This window comes from Brienomyrus brachyistius, chromosome 13 (assembly GCF_023856365.1).
Source record: "Brienomyrus brachyistius isolate T26 chromosome 13, BBRACH_0.4, whole genome shotgun sequence".
Lineage (NCBI taxonomy): Eukaryota > Metazoa > Chordata > Actinopteri > Osteoglossiformes > Mormyridae > Brienomyrus > Brienomyrus brachyistius.
The window spans coordinates 11,448,761-11,462,538 of NC_064545.1; the positions used below are offsets into that span (position 1 = coordinate 11,448,761).

Here is a 13,778-nt window from a genome sequence, read left to right on the forward strand (position 1 = left end):
GCAGTGCACCCCCCCCCCCAACAGGGGCCACTGAAACCAAGTGAGGGTGCAGTGCCCGTCTCCAAGGGGGGTGCAATCAAATCTAAACATATGCTACATTTCCTCCTTCCCTTTGAAGTGATATATGGTGACACCACCGAACAACTTCTACACTATATAGTGAAACAAAGTTATAATTAGCTAAGATCACATCTATACACAGAGGACTATGATTGTGATGCAGTCAGTGTGATGCCAGGCAAGAATTTCCATCAGTAACTTACAGCTACATGAAACATCATACATCTGGCTCACGGCGTTCCGCGTTAAGTAGCATCAGTAGCGAAAGGCATCATGGCTACATTAGCAGCTACACAGGGAGTGGGAGACCAGGCTTTGCTCGAGGCCGCGGTTCAGGTCACTGAGCAGGGAGCTTCAGCTGAACCGATTAGTCAAAGATGATCAAGCTTCAGGAATGAGGATTCTCAGTAAGTACACCGCCGCCTACGTTTCTTTGAAAAGGCTTTAAAAGGAATCGGCTAATCACTTATAGAGAATATTGTTATACATGATCTTAACTCTGACTTTTCTAAGGGCTAACATTCTGGGATCAAGATAAACGTAACTTCCAGTGTAGATTTTAATTGCGTACCTCAAATGGTCGGGAAGCCTCGTGTACCAATATAGTAGAGGTGGATAGTTCAGGTCCAGAAAGTTTCAACCAACTAGTTGAGTATAAAGAGTGACAGACACAGAGTGCTCACCTGGTTGGCTGAAACAAAATCTTGGTCTGAACTTTCACTTTCCATACCTGAACTATCCACTTCTGCAATATAAGCTTGGCACAGTCCCTATAGAAAGTCCGACTTTGGGTGGGACACGCAGATGCTGAAGATGGCTACCCCTTTCCTGTCCTGTGCCTCTCTGCTCTTTGCACAGCTTAATGGCTCCCGCAGCTGTTTTGCAAGCTAGGCAATGGTATTCCCAAAGAAAACGGAAAACTGAGGACCATGATATACTTTTGTCTAAGTGACACCAAGTGAAATTTGCTGGGTTAAACTCAAAACAAACGACTGACACCGACAAAAACTGAAAGATGCCATTTCCGCTACTAAGTACGCCTTCGCTCCTCAACGCGTCATTTAGGGTTATCCACTCTCTCTGCAAGTCCTGGCAGACATAACTAATCATTTCATCACGATGCACAGACATGGCAAAACGATGCAGTACTAATTTATTATGCAGTTTAATGACATGCTGATCATGCTAAAGTAATCAGGCATAATAAATCAGCTTATTATATCCTGCGCTCATAATCTCCATAATTACGGAAGAAGCAGGTCCAGCCTGAGAGAGAAATTCAACAGGAATGAGAAGATGGAGTGGATGTGGTGAGGTCACTCCTCGGGAATGAGTAATGCTGCTGTCACAGGTGCTCCCGTGTGGCTTTGGCTCCGACTGTCCCTTCACCATTTCAGAAGGTCCTGGCCCAAAAGCCTGGCACGCTTGGGCCGTGAAGCAAAGCCAAGAAGCTCCAGGGGATGTGGGGAGATCCGGTCTGAAATTCAAATGTGGTTCAACAAAAACCTTTCAGATGCAGTAAAATATACATATAAAAGCAGATTAACAGCAGGACCTCACAGGAGGTGAGGAGAAAAATGGGAGAGAGCTCTTAAGAAACACATGGGGCACAGTGCCATTTCGGGGGGAGGCAAAGCACCAGCAGATGTGGGGAGAGAGCCCTGTCAAAGCCTGCCACATCTGCCGTGATCTGTCTGTGCTGTCCCCATCTCCAGGCCACACTCAGAAGCCCTGTTCCCTGTGCTCTCCCCCTCGGAAGCCCTTTTCCCTGTGCTCCCCCCTCGAGGCCCTGTTCCCTGTGCTCTCCCCCTCAGAGGTCCTGTTCCCTGTGCTCTCCCCCTCAGAAGCCCTTTTCCCTGTGCTCTCCCCCTCAGAAGCCCTTTTCCCTGTGCTCTCCCCCTCAGAGGCCCTGTTCCCTGTGCTCCCCCCTTGAGGCCCTGTTCCCTGTGCTCTCCCCCTCAGAGGCCCTGTTCCCTGTGCTCCCCCCTTGAGGCCCTGTTCCCTGTGCTCTCCCCCTCGAGGCCCTGTTCCCTGTGCTCTCCCCCTCAGAGGCCCTGTTCCCTGTGCTCTCCCCCTCAGAGGCCCTGTTCCCTGTGCTCCCCCCTCGAGGCCCTGTTCCCTGTGCTCTCCCCCTCAGAGGTCCTGTTCCCTGTGCTCTCCCCCTCAGAAGCCCTTTTCCCTGTGCTCCCCCCCTCAGAAGCCCTTTTCCCTGTGCTCCCCCCTCGAGGCCCTGTTCCCTGTGCTCTCCCCCTCAGAGGTCCTGTTCCCTGTGCTCTCCCCCTCAGAAGCCCTTTTCCCTGTGCTCCCCCCTCAGAGGTCCTGCTCCCTGTGCTCTCCCCCTCAGGGGTCCTGTTCCCTGTGCTCTCCCCCTCGGAGGTCCTGCTCCCTGTGCTCTCCCCCTCAGGGGTCCTGTTCCCTGTGCTCCCCCCCTCGGAGGCCCTGTTCCCTGTGCTCTCCCCCTCAGAAGCCCTTTTCCCTGTGCTCTCCCCCTCAGAGGCCCTGTTCCCTGTGCTCCCCCCTCGAGGCCCTGTTCCCTGTGCTCTCCCCCTCAGAGGTCCTGTTCCCTGTGCTCTCCCCCTCAGAAGCCCTTTTCCCTGTGCTCTCCCCCTCAGAGGTCCTGTTCCCTGTGCTCTCCCCCTCAGAAGCCCTTTTCCCTGTGCTCCCCCCTCGAGGCCCTGTTCCCTGTGCTCTCCCCCTCAGAGGTCCTGTTCCCTGTGCTCCCCCCTCGAGGCCCTGTTCCCTGTGCTCTCCCCCTCAGAAGCCCTTTTCCCTGTGCTCCCCCCTCGAGGCCCTGTTCCCTGTGCTCTCCCCCTCAGAGGTCCTGTTCCCTGTGCTCTCCCCCTCAGAAGCCCTTTTCCCTGTGCTCTCCCCCTCAGAGGTCCTGTTCCCTGTGCTCTCCCCCTCAGAGGCCCTGTTCCCTGTGCTCCCCCCTCGAGGCCCTGTTCCCTGTGCTCTCCCCCTCAGAGGTCCTGTTCCCTGTGCTCTCCCCCTCAGAAGCCCTTTTCCCTGTGCTCTCCCCCTCAGAGGTCCTGTTCCCTGTGCTCTCCCCCTCAGAAGCCCTTTTCCCTGTGCTCTCCCCCTCAGAGGTCCTGCTCCCTGTGCTCTCCCCCTCAGGGGTCCTGTTCCCTGTGCTCTCCCCCTCGGAGGTCCTGCTCCCTGTGCTCTCCCCCTCAGGGGTCCTGTTCCCTGTGCTCCCCCCCTCGGAGGCCCTGTTCCCTGTGCTCTCCCCCTCAGAAGCCCTTTTCCCTGTGCTCTCCCCCTCAGAAGCCCTTTTCCCTGTGCTCTCCCCCTCAGAGGCCCTGTTCCCTGTGCTCCCCCCTCGAGGCCCTGTTCCCTGTGCTCCCCCCTCAGAGGTCCTGCTCCCTGTGCTCCCCCCTCGAGGCCCTGTTCCCTGTGCTCCCCCCCTCGGAGGCCCTGTTCCCTGTGCTCTCCCCCTCGGAGGCCCTGCTCCCTGTGCTCTCCCCCTCAGAGTCCCTGTTCCCTGTGCTCTCCCCCTCAGAGGTCCTGTTCCCTGTGCTCTCCCCCTCAGAAGCCCTTTTCCCTGTGCTCCCCCCTCGAGGCCCTGTTCCCTGTGCTCTCCCCCTCAGAGGTCCTGTTCCCTGTGCTCTCCCCCTCAGAAGCCCTTTTCCCTGTGCTCTCCCCCTCAGAAGCCCTTTTCCCTGTGCTCTCCCCCTCAGAGGCCCTGTTCCCTGTGCTCCCCCCTTGAGGCCCTGTTCCCTGTGCTCTCCCCCTCAGAGGCCCTGTTCCCTGTGCTCCCCCCTCGAGGCCCTGTTCCCTGTGCTCTCCCCCTCAGAGGCCCTGTTCCCTGTGCTCTCCCCCTCAGAGGCCCTGTTCCCTGTGCTCCCCCCTCGAGGCCCTGTTCCCTGTGCTCTCCCCCTCAGAGGTCCTGTTCCCTGTGCTCTCCCCCTCAGAAGCCCTTTTCCCTGTGCTCCCCCCCTCAGAAGCCCTTTTCCCTGTGCTCCCCCCTCGAGGCCCTGTTCCCTGTGCTCTCCCCCTCAGAGGTCCTGTTCCCTGTGCTCTCCCCCTCAGAAGCCCTTTTCCCTGTGCTCCCCCCTCAGAGGTCCTGCTCCCTGTGCTCTCCCCCTCAGGGGTCCTGTTCCCTGTGCTCTCCCCCTCGGAGGTCCTGCTCCCTGTGCTCTCCCCCTCAGGGGTCCTGTTCCCTGTGCTCCCCCCCTCGGAGGCCCTGTTCCCTGTGCTCTCCCCCTCAGAAGCCCTTTTCCCTGTGCTCTCCCCCTCAGAGGCCCTGTTCCCTGTGCTCCCCCCTCGAGGCCCTGTTCCCTGTGCTCTCCCCCTCAGAGGTCCTGTTCCCTGTGCTCTCCCCCTCAGAAGCCCTTTTCCCTGTGCTCTCCCCCTCAGAGGTCCTGTTCCCTGTGCTCTCCCCCTCAGAAGCCCTTTTCCCTGTGCTCCCCCCTCGAGGCCCTGTTCCCTGTGCTCTCCCCCTCAGAGGTCCTGTTCCCTGTGCTCCCCCCTCGAGGCCCTGTTCCCTGTGCTCTCCCCCTCAGAAGCCCTTTTCCCTGTGCTCCCCCCTCGAGGCCCTGTTCCCTGTGCTCTCCCCCTCAGAGGTCCTGTTCCCTGTGCTCTCCCCCTCAGAAGCCCTTTTCCCTGTGCTCTCCCCCTCAGAGGTCCTGTTCCCTGTGCTCTCCCCCTCAGAGGCCCTGTTCCCTGTGCTCCCCCCTCGAGGCCCTGTTCCCTGTGCTCTCCCCCTCAGAGGTCCTGTTCCCTGTGCTCTCCCCCTCAGAAGCCCTTTTCCCTGTGCTCTCCCCCTCAGAGGTCCTGTTCCCTGTGCTCTCCCCCTCAGAAGCCCTTTTCCCTGTGCTCTCCCCCTCAGAGGTCCTGCTCCCTGTGCTCTCCCCCTCAGGGGTCCTGTTCCCTGTGCTCTCCCCCTCGGAGGTCCTGCTCCCTGTGCTCTCCCCCTCAGGGGTCCTGTTCCCTGTGCTCCCCCCCTCGGAGGCCCTGTTCCCTGTGCTCTCCCCCTCAGAAGCCCTTTTCCCTGTGCTCTCCCCCTCAGAAGCCCTTTTCCCTGTGCTCTCCCCCTCAGAGGCCCTGTTCCCTGTGCTCCCCCCTCGAGGCCCTGTTCCCTGTGCTCCCCCCTCAGAGGTCCTGCTCCCTGTGCTCCCCCCTCGAGGCCCTGTTCCCTGTGCTCCCCCCCTCGGAGGCCCTGTTCCCTGTGCTCTCCCCCTCGGAGGCCCTGCTCCCTGTGCTCTCCCCCTCAGAGTCCCTGTTCCCTGTGCTCTCCCCCTCAGAGGTCCTGTTCCCTGTGCTCTCCCCCTCAGAAGCCCTTTTCCCTGTGCTCCCCCTTCAGAGGTCCTGCTCCCTGTGCTCTCCCCCTCAGAGGTCCTGTTCCCTGTGCTCTCCCCCTCGAAGGTCCTGCTCCCCGTGCTATCCCCCTCAGAAGCCATTTTCCCTGTGCTCTCCCCCTCAGAGGCCCTGTTCCCTGTGCTCCCCCCTTGAGGCCCTGTTCCCTGTGCTCTCCCCCTCAGAGGCCCTGTTCCCTGTGCTCCCCCCCTCGGAAGCCTTTTTCCCTGTGCTCTCCCCCTCAGAGGCCCTGTTCCCTGTGCTCCCCCCTTGAGGCCCTGTTCCCTGTGCTCTCCCCCTCAGAGGCCCTGTTCCCTGTGCTCCCCCCTCGAGGCCCTGTTCCCTGTGCTCCCCCCCTCAGAAGCCCTTTTCCCTGTGCTCCCCCCTCGAGGCCCTGTTCCCTGTGCTCTCCCCCTCAGAGGTCCTGTTCCCTGTGCTCTCCCCCTCAGAAGCCCTTTTCCCTGTGCTCCCCCCTCAGAGGTCCTGCTCCCTGTGCTCTCCCCCTCAGAGGCCCTGTTCCCTGTGCTCTCCCCCTCAGAGTCCCTGTTCCCTGTGCTCTCCCCCTCGGAGGCCCTGTTCCCTGTGCTCTCCCCCTCGGAGGCCCTGCTCCCTGTGCTCTCCCAGTCTCCCCTTACTGAGTCGGGTCTGTTCTGCTGCAGAACTGGAAGAATGGACTCAGCAGCAGGTCTGCTTGCCGCTGAGGCTCATGGAAGGTGCGTCAGGAAGCATCGGCAGGCAAATTCAGCTGCTGTTGTGTCTGAGACTTTGTGGTGTGACTGAATGGAGGTGGAAAGGCTCCCTCAACCTCATGGCCTCCTGTCCCTTAGTTACGACCTCCACGCGCCAAAAAACTTTGACTGTCAGCTGGAGGCACAGAGTGAACAGTAGTGGGTGTCACATGACCCTGTGAGGTACACAAAGTGTGCCTTCACCTCTCCATGGGACACACAGACGGGTGTCCGCCAGTTTTAGGGGGTGACAGCACACGGTCAGGCAGCATCGACGTTGGAGCTGGGGGTTATGGGCCTTGCTCAGGGGCCCAAAGATGCAATCAGCCTACAAGCACTAGTATTGAAACCCATGACCTTCTGATCACAGACACAAACCCCAAATCCACTGAGGGACACTTTTAAGCAGGCTGCTCCATCTTCCTGATGCAGGCTTACCAGGCCCAGCCTGTGACAGTCGCCTCCAGTCTTACCTAAGATGGAGCCTGTCTGAGGAGGGAGTCTGACCACACGTACGCCTCTGATTACCCTGCGGTCGGGCTGCCCAAATGCATGGCTTTGTTGACAACCCTTTCTGAAGGCTTTCAAAAATAAAGAATGTTTGTCTTATCCAAAGCACGCCTGGGCGTTATATTTAACCGGAGCGTAATTTGCAGCTTATTAGATTTTTTTTCCTCAAAAATGTATCATTGCTAAAAATAAAACAGCAACGAAGAGCAGAATGTTGACTGGAAATGTTTTTGTCCCTCAATTAATCCCGATGCTTTTTAAATATTATGTTATGGAATATCCTCAACCATGAAAAACAATTACATATTTTAGTCTTTATTACATACTTTGGTGGAATAAATGGAAAATTCTACATGATAAGTGCAACCATGTGTTTCCTGAAACCTCGTTAAATTAAGACTCTAGAGTCTCATAACTCACGTCATATTTTCCTGGATTGGGGGGGGGGGGGGGGTCAGATCGATTGAACAAAACGTCACATTACTTGAGTCAACAACTGATAACTAGCATCTGATGCAGGATTACCTGGTTACACATGCCATCTCACCTGGATTACTATAGTTGAACCGTTTGTTCACGACTCCAAGGGGAAATGACAATGGCCCATCATTTTCCCAACTCCCCAGGGAGTCACAGTCCTTAGAGAGGCCCCCTGTCCTGCTGCTTGTCCTGGGTGTTTGAGAGGACCCTGGCTTCACCCTTCACCCTTACCTCACCGTCAGCTGCCAGTCTGGCGACTGCTTGGCTTTGTCTAGTCTAGACTAAAATATCTATGGCCACAAAGCAGAAACCAGGGCTGAAGAAAAAAGCTCTGTTGCTGCAGAAAGTAATACGGACATAAATAACAACCAAAGCTGAATGCTTTTTTTTTTTGTCCTAGCATAACATGGGCCCTAGCAAACCATTAATATATTGTTCCGTTATTATGCCGAAAGAGCCTTTCGAACATTAAGCAGACGGATTTGTTAAAATTCCTCCGGGAACATAGTGCTTTATTTTGCACACACATCTGAGTCCGGTAAAAAGTCAGAACCAATCAGGCTGAATGCACACTGACCCCACATCACTTACAACATCTCATTTTCTCTCTCCACAGCACAACTGCACAGCGGCCATGCTTCTCTCAGTCCGTAAACTAATAAAATCTGCCGTCCGCGTCTTCAGTTTCTTTTTTTGCGCAATGTGCTGCCTCTCCATAGCATAACACATGTTAGCCAGGAATAGCTGGACCATACAGAGGTATAATTATTGTGTTGCTATTTAGTGTACGATGATAGTATTTAGGATATGCTCTATAATTTAATATGGTATGCAAGTATTGGCACGCTGCCGGTATTTCTCTAAATGACAGAATTCGCAGATCTCGATGGCGCGCTTCCAGCCTGCGTGTCTTTAACGGTAAAGGAAAGCCTTTGGTGGCAGAAAGCTGTCCGCGGGCCTAAGCGCGGCCGAAATGATGCTAAACACAATGCTAAAAATCACACCCAGCAACTGCGGCATTTTCAGAAACCAAAAGTACCGAATCAGCTAGATTTAAAATGAATCAAAAATAAATAGTAGAAAAAGAGTAAAACACAATCCAAGTTTCATTGTCATCAGACAAAAATTTTACTCATTTGAAAATACAACGGTGGTACGGCAACAGGAGAAAAGCCAGAAGATCTGTTTAAATGTTTTACATGGCATAATGAAAATAGCTTTTACTAGTGGGCAGGAATACAAACATTTTATGTCTTAAAGAATCAAATTGATTCCCAGTTCCCCCTACTATATTTAGACTAATGCACTCCACCGAAAGCAAAACACTGAAATACAAAAACTACTGAATAATAATAATAAAATATTACTCCATCAGAGCCTGCGTATGTTTGACATGAACCATGTGCAGATCTTTTATATATAGATCAGTAGTTCATGTCAAACATACGCTGGCTCTGATGGAGTAATAGAAATGCAAATATATTGAACAGGCATCGTTTTTTTTTTTTTTTTACAGAAACAGACCCAGGTGTACATATGACCTGATAAATGATCGTGTTACAGTCCCTGACTGCGTTCCCTGGGGAGTCCGGCGCTGCTACAAAGCCCTGCTTAAATTGAGATCAGCTTGTTGACTCTGGAGACCGAATAGCAGAGCAAACACGTGAGGTCAGGCAAGTGGAAAGTTCTTTGGAATGGACAGATTGTACGGTATGTCGGAGTACGACGGAGCTGTTCCGGCTCAGTCAGGTTTGAAGGCAAAGCGATAAACAGAAAATGGGTCAAAACAGCGCCTGCAAAGTAAACAATAATAAGAAGCACGTGAGCGCCGCGGACACAATATGTGTGCAGGGTATCTATGTGCGGGGTATCTATGTGCAGGCTCAACGGCTCTGTAACACTTATGTAATGCAATGCAAACAAGACACGCAAAAGAATTTACATATGATGCACAGAGGCATTTTTAATAACGTTTGTACGCAAGGCAGCCTACAAAAGGGGTCATCCAGCAGCTTAACTGAATAAATTTGTATGTGATTGCGTATTACTTGTGCGGGCATTACAACATGTAAAAATACTGCGCCGTGTCCACGTATCCACCTGCTAGGCATTTTCGTAGTACGGCGCCACCGAACCGCACTGTGGTATACATAAGATATTATACACTTAATTATACTGCTTAAATTAGAGATTAACATACACTTACTGTGAACGGAATATTTGGCTATGAGTATCGTATTATATTCAAGTATGAATTAAACTATCCAATAAACGAAAATACATGAGTTTCAAAGCCCTACTCTTAACATTTAATAACCAGGGACTTAGGCCAAGTTGAAAAATTCACAGGTCCCGCATAACGACATAAATGCAGGCGTGCGAATCCTACAGGTAATTCGAGAAGAGCAAAACATTCACTTCTATTCCTTTTCTTACAATCTGTTTGAGGACAGGTATTTGTTTTACTCATCGAAGCTCAGATTATTTCTTTAATTTCATGTATTAATTGTAACCTGAGAATTTTAGCTTGTGGAGTACCGGCTCCGCCTGTAGTCGTTTAACTTTCAGGTTGAAACTCTGACCTACAGCATTTACAATAACAAAGCTGAGTGGGATCGGGAAAGGTTTCGCAATAAAACTGCAAAAAAATGAGAAAAAAAACACTGCTGCACATTGTGCAACAAAGCATATACGCTAGCTGCATGCGTACGTGTTAGCGAGCATGCCTGTGTGGAACAAGTGGGAGTGGTGAGGCGGTGTTACAATGACGAATAATTAAACACCGTGCAGAATTTGGGATGTTTTGCATGGTCTACACTGCCCCCAAGTGGTCGTGACAATCAATGACTTTGCAATGATTAACTACAGCTGTACATTAAAATATTTCATGACGAAACACTTCTACCGCGACGTAGTAATTAAGAGTGCCGTTTATTTATTTATTTTTATTATTGTGGTGAACGTGGGACTGCCACCTGTTATTCTGCTGAATAGTCTGGTCCATTCGAGACAACTTCCATGGAAACACGACTTTAAAGGAATTTGTTGTTTCATTATGGGAATTCTTTGTTTTTGTTTGTGTTTTTTTTTTTGCTGTATTCAAGAGGGAATTTTGCAGAGTTGCAAGTTGGGCAATTGGTATTTGCCAATTTTGGGTCTAGTAAACTCAGTGATAATGATTAGAAGTTTGTATAAGTATTTCTTGCCACACTGGGCTGTAGCTGGAAATTGATAGAATTTAGAAGATCGGTGGTCATTGTTGACACACCACAGCACAACAACAAAATGTGTCCTCTGCATTTAACCCGTATACAACATAGCAGGGGGTAGCTAATTCAGCACTGGGGGAGCAGTATCTTGCAGAGGGTACCTCAGTGGTGCCTGGCTGCTCAGGGATTCAAACCAGGAGTCTATCAATTACAAGTGTGCTTTTTTAACCATTAAGCCAAGAATGACACGTGAACTCAACCCAGAAGGCTCCCCATTGGCTATGCCGATTGAACCAGGAACTTTCGAGGTGTAAGACGGCAGCATAAACCACTGTGCCATACTACTGTGAATATATTGAATGAATATATTTCGCTACATAATAACAAAACTATAATAATGTACAATGGGGGTGGCTCAGTGGACCGTGCATGAGCAGATATTACAGTATGTAGTGAAACTTACGATGCCAGCCAACTTTCCATGCCAGCGTCTCCCATGTGTGTCTCCCTGTATTGGGTGAGTTAATCTAAGTGATTTACTCTTGCAGCACACTGATAAACATTAAGCATGCATTTCTGCCTCTAAATGACATTACTTTAGTGAATGTACAAGTGTCTCTTGTCTGCGCTGGAGTGGCATTTCTGCCCAGGGCATTCCATATGTTGTCTTCACCCCCCTCTAGGACTTAGCTCAGGATACACAGTTGGTAGATAGATGCTGTTCTTTACTCCATTTTAGGGGGATGGGGAATTCAGGTCTGATTTGGGTTGTAGGAGTGTTGAAACCAAACATGCACCCTCGTGCACAATTGTTTACAACATGCTAATTATACACGTGCGTCTAAAGAGGTAAAACTCTCAGCGGAGAAAAACTGGGCCCGCAAGTTCTTGCATTTGGTTTTGAAAGTGAGTTGCAGTAAATACAATATCATCGAGATATTCTGAACCGCAGCCAGGTATGGGGGGTAGTATATCAGGAATGTCAGACAGAGTAACCAATAAGACGAAGAAAACGGCTAGACGTGTTGAATGACATTCAGAGAGACCAATAGATTTAGGGGCAAGGGCGGGACACTGTCAGAATTACCAATGAGATGACGAATAACTGTAGGATATTTTGAATGCCATACAAACCGAGTTCCGCCATAAAGGCGCTGGGATCGCAGCCCGCATCATCTGTGTGACGTGGAGCGCAGCGGTGTCAGCAGCAATCCTGCGTTTGAAGCAGCCCCTTTGGGTGAGCTTACCTGGACGTCGGGAGCCATCGCATCATAAAAAATGACAAGTGGGTATTAAAGGGTTTACAAACAGATAACAGAAATACTGCTGCTCAAAATATCGACTTTGCTACTCGGTGGAGTCAGGTTTAGAGATCCGCTAATCGATCTACTTAGAAAGTCGTTTTGTTAAAAAATTGGATAACTATTTCGACGAATTAGTTTTGCGATTGCGCGTGAAACTGACCATCCTGTCTAGAACCTCAGTTAAGACGGTTCACTGATATTGTTACAGCCGTTTTTCCCGTGCATTGAGAATTAGGTCCATTGTTGCTTATCGTTTGATATGCACAGTTTGTTTTCTTTTATTTTTCTAATTGCTGGTATAATGATGATGGGTGCACTTCAGTGCCCGTCAGTCCTGCGCCGCGTTATACGGGACATCATTCACCAGAGCCGATGGAGACTTTGCTTCTTTTCCGTCTTACCTCCTCCATCGGTCGGCTTGATCGCAGACGAAGATGAAGCGAGCACGTTCCTCCGGGGCGGTGGTGTTGTTGTGGTCATACTGGCGGCATGTCGGGGCTCTGGAGCGCCCCCTTGCCACGTAGACTGGCTGCACCCAATATGGTCTTTAGCGGCTACTCCCAGCCAAGACTGAATGCGTGCGTGTAAAAGCGCGATCTAAGCAGAAATGGCAGGACATGTGGCCAGGTGACGCCTTGACTGTGTTGTAGGGGGCAACCAGCGAGAACTTGCTCGCCAGAAAAATGCCAAAAAACAGATGGACCACACCAAGGGTAAGAGAGGCGAGGACGGGCTGTCAGCTGCCGCCAGGAAGCAAAGGTACTCCTGGAGTAGTTGTTTTTTGCTAAATTATGCGCTCCTTTTTGCCAATGCTGGTCTTTGCATGAGCCTTGTTCTGTGCCCTGGTGTTTTTCAGGGATGCGGAGATAATGCAGCAGAAGCAGAAGAAGTCAAGCGAAAAAGCCGACACTAAACCAAAATAACACGGGACGCAATTAATTTTTATTCAAGTATTATGACTATCACTAATGTCACTAATATTGCGAGAACTGAGCTGTCGATTAGTTTTTTTAGGATGTAGATGCATTGTATTCGTGTACCTAATTTTCTGGGGGGGAGGGGGGTAAAATCGTTTGGTTCTGGAAAGTGTTATTTTGCTATGAAAGTGTGACTTGATAGCTGACATTTAATTGCCTCCAGTTGTACAGGTTCCTTACTTCTAAAGTGTATTAAGTGCAGACACAATGCAACTTTTCTGTGCTGGTGTTATTTTTGTATCCTGAAACCCCATTTTAAGTTAATAAAAGGTAGCTTTTTAATTGCCACTGGTTTGGTTTGTCTTGAGCAAACTGTCTGTGGAGGTTGCTATCAGTTACATGTCTGTCTTGTAACACCATCTGTAGCAGAGTAATGAACATAACGATGACATGTATTAAGATAATGTAGATGAGACCTTCCTTTTGTCTGCCACGTACTCCTTTTAATGTGTTTTTTTTTTTCCCATAGCACCCATTCAGCCGGATTAGTTAGCTTTCTGTGGTTCTGTTACTCTGCATATACTGTGCTGTTGAGAGAGATTTGACTAGCAACTGAACAGTAAATTGAAACTGAAAAGGCATTTTTGCCATCTTACTAAACGGTTCACGTTGAGAAACTAATCGTTTGATTAAAAAAAAAAAAAATGATTTCGGAATAATATGCAGGAAGAATTCGAGGTGCTGTTTACATATTCACACTTCCTGTGCCTCCAGAATGCAGAGCAGCTGCTTATCCATGGAATCTGAGTAAGGATTGGGGCCACAGATGGACCTTAGTATTGTACTGACCCCATTATAAGAGCTCAGAACAGATTCCTGTGTAACATCACCTGAGGTCCAGTTCTATGCTAGTTCTTGTGAGCCTCAACATGGGTTTTGTAGTAAAGAGGTCATACAGGATAAAGGACCTAGATTAGGTACAATGGTGTAGTAGTGTTTGACTGCAGGCTTGCTTTGTTCATTAGTGATTTAACTGTTCACACACTGACTGATTAACAGGAAGGAAAGTGTCCCAAAGTCAAAACAGCTGTAAGGTGGAATTTAGCAAAATTTGTGGAGTGAGGAGGGGGGAATCTTAAGTGGTCTTCTTTGCAATTTGTGGTGGGAGAAAGGCAGAAAGTTTTATAACACTATAGTTAGAAATGTTTCCCAGCCTACACTAGCCCACACTCAGACCACCACCCCAGCAACAAAACATGCAAGCATAATGGCTGC

The 13,778-nt window shown here is 50.4% G+C and overlaps 1 protein-coding gene across 1 annotated transcript; it reads left to right on the top strand.

The window, feature by feature from the left end:
- Positions 1-11,407: 11,407 nt before the first annotated feature.
- Positions 11,408-12,851, top strand: LOC125706090 (small EDRK-rich factor 2-like). The gene is made up of 3 exons (XM_048972592.1): positions 11,408-11,567; positions 12,237-12,345; positions 12,443-12,851. The coding sequence occupies exons 1-3, from the start codon at positions 11,561-11,563 to the stop codon at positions 12,507-12,509; spliced, it is 183 nt and encodes a 60-aa protein (XP_048828549.1). The 5' UTR covers positions 11,408-11,560; the 3' UTR covers positions 12,510-12,851.
- Positions 12,852-13,778: the final 927 nt, after the last annotated feature.

What these genes read in the sequence shown, in the direction of transcription:
- LOC125706090 (XM_048972592.1), top strand. An exon ending in GCTGCCGCCAGGAAGCAAAG is followed by an intron (nt 12,346 to 12,442) that starts GTACTCCTGGAG and finishes GGTGTTTTTCAG; the next exon opens with GGATGCGGAGATAATGCAGC.